The sequence below is a fragment of the Temnothorax curvispinosus genome, unplaced genomic scaffold, assembly GCF_003070985.1.
Source record: "Temnothorax curvispinosus isolate PA1 unplaced genomic scaffold, ASM307098v1 QBEX01002307.1, whole genome shotgun sequence".
NCBI lineage: Eukaryota > Metazoa > Arthropoda > Insecta > Hymenoptera > Formicidae > Temnothorax > Temnothorax curvispinosus.
This window is the reverse complement of record NW_020212087.1, coordinates 1-5,570: the sequence shown is the minus strand read 5'-3', so window position 1 is coordinate 5,570 and position 5,570 is coordinate 1. Positions and strand designations below refer to the sequence as shown.

General features: G+C 31.6%; 1 protein-coding gene across 1 annotated transcript; it reads right to left on the bottom strand.

Annotated features, from left to right (window-relative positions):
- Positions 1-2,215: 2,215 nt before the first annotated feature.
- Positions 2,216-3,715, bottom strand: LOC112468966 (the record flags this gene model as incomplete). The annotated part of the gene is made up of 4 exons (XM_025038403.1): positions 3,582-3,715; positions 3,233-3,379; positions 2,823-2,969; positions 2,216-2,440 (listed from the first exon to the last, which is right to left on the bottom strand). Coding segments are annotated over exons 1-4 (574 nt in total), but the record flags the coding sequence as incomplete, so codon positions are not given.
- Between the last annotated feature and the right edge of the window lie 1,855 nt (positions 3,716-5,570).

Here is a 5,570-nt window from a genome sequence, read left to right as displayed (position 1 = left end):
GTTACTACAGAAGTAACGCTCGCATAAACGTAGTGTAAGAGATATCCATACCCCATGAAAAAATAGGAACGTATGTTGATAAATTAATTTATGAACTTACCAAAACTACACAATATCAGTAGATCAACAAAAATATTTTCTAATAAAACACGCATTTTGAAATAAATTGGATATTCACAATGTGTGTCAAATGATAATAGCTCTCGACTATGTGGCTGTAGAAAGGTTATCCACAGTTAACGATAAGAAAACAGAATAAGTTGTGGATAATAATAAGGGGAATAATTAGTTATTACTTTTAAAAAGTTAATAAAAAAGTTTTCGCGCTGTTCCATTGCACATTATGAAGGAGATGATTTTGATTAAATATACATGTGACCGACACAACACCATTGAACGACTTTTCTGTTCGCGTCTTCAATTCTGGAGTGCGTTCAGGAATTACGCCTAAGCATACCTAGGTAACTCTAAAGCCCGATCTACATTTATTCACAGTTCGCGAAACGCAAGACACACGCATAGTCCACATGTCAATCTAACCTCTGTGTATAGAGGTATATTAGAGATATATAGAGGTATTATATTAACATGTAGACTATCCGTGTATCTTGCGTTTCGCGAACTATGAATTATATAGACCGGGCTTAATGCTATAGCATACGTGACATAAACTATAGCTTGGAGTTACCAGTTGAATTTCTGAACGAAGCTTTGCATTTACTACACTTTTGTGCACTTCTACGTAAGCATGTACACATCGCGTATGTATTACATACATATGTATTGTCACCGAGTCAACTCGAGTCAGATCAAAAGTCCGATTTTTGCAGACATCGAGTTTCAAATCGGACTTTTGATCTGGTGATCCCAGCGAGAAATGACCCGTCTGTAGACGTCTAATTGTGAGCGATAAGTGGAACGCACCCTCGGTATCAGGTTGAGTCCGCAAATCGAACACACTTCACTGATACTACGCGCCATATTTGTATTATTTTAAATATAAAAGATGTAGAAGGTATAAGACGCAAATATGATTATGTAAAATATATGTGTTATTTGATAAGTTCACTAATTTATATGATAATATATTCTTTTTTAGTAATTTTTATTATATTGACCTTCATGTATTTTACTGATATCCATATTTTAATCACAAACAGTTCTATATATCTGAAATTTAACCCTTTCGATACGAACAATCACTACAGTCATCGTCCACAAAACGCTCGTAACGACCGGAGAGTGACTATAGTCGTGATCCACATAATGCTCACTTCCAAAGTTTGAGACATTCATACGACGTTCGCAGTCTAACAATGTTCGCCCACTACAGTGCAATCATTTTTTTTTCTATTCTTTGTTTAGAGTAAACATATATAGAATTGAAGTAAATATTTAAATTTAAAGTAGTTTTTTTGTATGTCAAAAAGTTGTAGAATGTATGAAATTTAAGTTTTTATAAAGAATTTATATTGTTAATAAACGTAATTTTTCATTTGCAATATTCTTGTTAATAAATTTTTAAAAGTTTTCTATTGTGTTTCATAAAACAATATTAATTATGTATAGGCGTAAAACATCTCGCATGTAAAACTCTCTCGACCGTAGCGAGTGCAACGGAGGATCGCCGCCGCTGAAACCCGTTCGCCTACTGAAAGGGTCGTTTCATGTACAAACATGTATTAATGCATATACAGGATGTCGTGACATATCATTTCCTGATTCTTTTTCTTTTTTCACAAAATGATAAAGCAACTAAACCGTGCTACTAATACTATATGTGTAAGCGAAAAAAAAATGTTTATTAAAAATATTAGAAAGAAATTTAAGCAATGAGTGTAAGCGTACTGATAGCATTAATACACCAGTTTGCACTTAACCCAGTTACTCAATAAACTAAAAAAATCTTTACATGAAACTTATATAAATCTTTATACCGTATAAAAATTATAGTATTAAAAATGTATATATGTATGTATTATTATATACACATTTTTAATACTATAATTTTTATAAAGATATAATATATATATATATATAAGATTTATATAATATATATATATAAGTTTACTTTTCATTTTATTATAATAAAATTACGATTACAATGTCCATAATCAGTGAATTAAATTAATTAAATAGTTACATTAAAAGTAAACTTATATGTATATAATAACAAAAGTTCTTTTTTATAATATATTTAAGTTTGTTTTCTTACCGAGGAGATTACTCTTTTTATATACGGTCTTTAGTTCCTCCTGAATATGCGAGTGCTTGATCCTGGCTCTTTTTATTTTCTTGGATTTAAATATTTCAGACTTAATTATTCGACATCTTCGTTGACTACGTGCTTCATATTTGCAGAGATCTATAGTTTGTAATTTTACTCTAGGAATATTACAGTTCAAATTTCTTTCTACTGCAGAAAGATGTTCCATATTTTCTACAAATAAAAAAGAAGATTCAAGAAATATCCACATTTCTTTTTTTGCACACAATTAGAAATATTATAAAATATATTATTTTTAAGCAGTTGCTATTCAAAAACGAACTATTTAAATTCATAAATGTTTTATACATACATAACATGCAGAGCTGCGTTCCAAAATTTAACCTTGGAAACTAAAATCACGTTTATGTCACGTACGTTATAGCGTTTTAGTTATTAAGATTAAATTTTGGAACGCAGCCCAGATTGAAGATAATTTATTAATACTAAACAGAATATATCCGTTTCTTCGTTTAATCCATTTACGTCAAGTCATTACTAATTGCTTCGAATTCAATTTATATCAAATGTGTTTGCATCGTTAGAGCTTACTCACTTTCGTTCATACTGACGCAATCTAATTCGGACCCATTGCAATTTGCACTCTTCGAATCATCTTGTGACATACAGTTCAGAGATGCATCCTTCTCACCAATGGGAGAATTTAAACAGGAGTTATTTTTCGATTCCTCGTTAAGAAAACCTGTGGAACAAAATAGAATATAATCTATATTCTCAAAACATTACGTAATATTATTTTTAAGAAGTTCTTATTTAAAAACAAACAATTCTGATTCATAGATGTTTTATAGATATACATATAACATGCAGATTGAAGATAACTATCAGTACTAAACAGAAATATATATATCCGTTTCTTCGTTTAATCCATTTACGTCAAGTCATTACTAATTGCTTCGAATTCAATTTATATCAAATGTGTTTACATCGTTAGAGCTTACTCACTTTTGGTCATACTGACGCAATCTAATTCGGGCCCATTGCAATTTGCACTCTTCGAATCATCTTGTGACATACAGTTCAGAGATGCATTCTTCTCATCAATGGGAGAATTTAAACAGGAGTTATTTTTTGATTCCTTGTTAAGAAAACCTGTGGAACAAAATAGAATATAATCTACGTTCTCAAAACATTACGTAATATTATTTTTAATATTATTTTTAATATTATAATTCGTGTAAACGAGTGAATTATCGTACGTTACTACAGAAGTAACGCTCGCGTAAACGTAGTAAAAAGTATCCATATCCCATGAAAAAATAGGACAATAGGACAAATTAATTTATGAACTTACCAAAACTGCACAATATCAGTAGATCAACAAAAATATTTTCTAATAAAACACGCATTTTGAAATAAAATGGTTATTCAATCTAAAGAGGTTATATTGACATGTGCGTGTATCTTGCGTTTCGCGAACTGTGAATTATGTAGACCGGGCTTAATGCTATACACATCGCGTATGTATTAGGCTGAGTTTCCACTGAGCGCATCACGCGTTGCGTCATAACAAGTTAACCAATCAACACATCCCATTTTATTGCATTACGGGCTAGAAAGAGATGCAGAGTGAGTTTAATCGAAGGATCACGTTAATCGGAAACTGTGATACCGGCCCTACGGCTGCGTTTCGATATTAACTGCCAGTACTGAAAATCTATAGTTTACGTCACGTATACTATAGATTTTTAGTACTGGCAGTAAATTAAGTGAATATCGAAACTCAACCTACTTATGACGGGATCAAAATGGGATGTTTTGATTGGTTAACTCGGATGATGCGACGCGTAATGCGCTCAGGGGAAACTCAGCCTTACATATATATACACCGAGTCTGCGTTCGTTTATTCACATTGGGAGCTATTGGGAAAATAAAATCTATAATATACGTTACGTGTATTATACATTTTATTTTCCCAATAGCTCCCAACGGGAATAAACGAACGCAGACTCAATGAAGAAATTTACTAGAGTATCTATGATAATAGACGTCTAATTGACGGGTCATTTCAACAAAAGTTCTCTTTTATAATAGATTTAAGTTGTTTTCTTACCGGGGAGATTACTCTTTTTATATACGGTCTTTAGTTCCTCTTGAATATGCGAGTGCTTGCTCCTGGCTATTTTTATTTTTTTGGATTTAAGTCTTTCAGACTTAATTATTCGACATCTTCGTTGACTACGTGCTTCATATTTGCAGAAATCTATAGTTTGTAATTTTACTCTAGGAATATTACAGTTTAAATTTCTTCTTACTGCAGAAAGATGTTCCAAATTTTCTACAAATATAAAAAGGAGATTCAAGAAATATCCACATTTCTTTTTTGCACACAATCAGAAACATTACAGAATATATTCTGTAATGTATTATTATATTTTTCAATGTAATATGACTCTAAGGTAATGTGGAAAAATTCTTATATAAAGATATATAATTGTGTATCGTCATATTTCCTTATAAAAGTAAAACAAGAATTATAAAATCAAATATTTTTTGCCAAAATAGAATGTTGAACGAGCAATACCTATTTTTTTATTGTACTTTAAAATGATTTATGACGACACAATATATATCAATTCTTTAATTTATTTTTTGGTTTCTAAGGTAGACTGACAAGATACAGTTACACTTTCATTAATTTTTTTTATAATACTGATTAACACGTGTGTCACCATAAGAAAAAAAGTGATTCCATACAGATAATAAATAGTTGAAAAACTTACATATAGCATACCATATTATGGGCCAATATCACAGTCTCCGATTAATGTGCCCAGCGAGAAATGACCCATCAATTAGACGTTTATAGACGTCGATTAGACGGGTCATTTCTCGCTGGGTGATCCTCCGATTAAACTCACTTTTCGTCTCTTTCTAGGGGGACAGTTAGAAAGAGATGCAGAGTGAATTTAGTCGGGGGATCACGTTAATCGGAGACTGTGATATCGGCCCTATGTGAGGAACATATGTGTTTCTTATGGCACAACGAAAAAGTAAAAGTAACGATTTACCGGTGATCCCCACAGCAACAATAGTGTTTTATAAAAATGTACTTACCGTTAACGGCCACTATGCATGCCTTCGTCCGTAACTTTGGTTTCTTTAACATGCAATTATTACCCTTTCTACCGTATATATCACTTAATGAACACACATAATATGTGCCATCGGAAAGCATCACTAATACAAACATTGTTGCGATCTATTCTTAACGGTTTCTACTTCGCGAGTTTCATTTATTATAACAATGGACATTTTACCATGAAATGTACATAAAAAGTA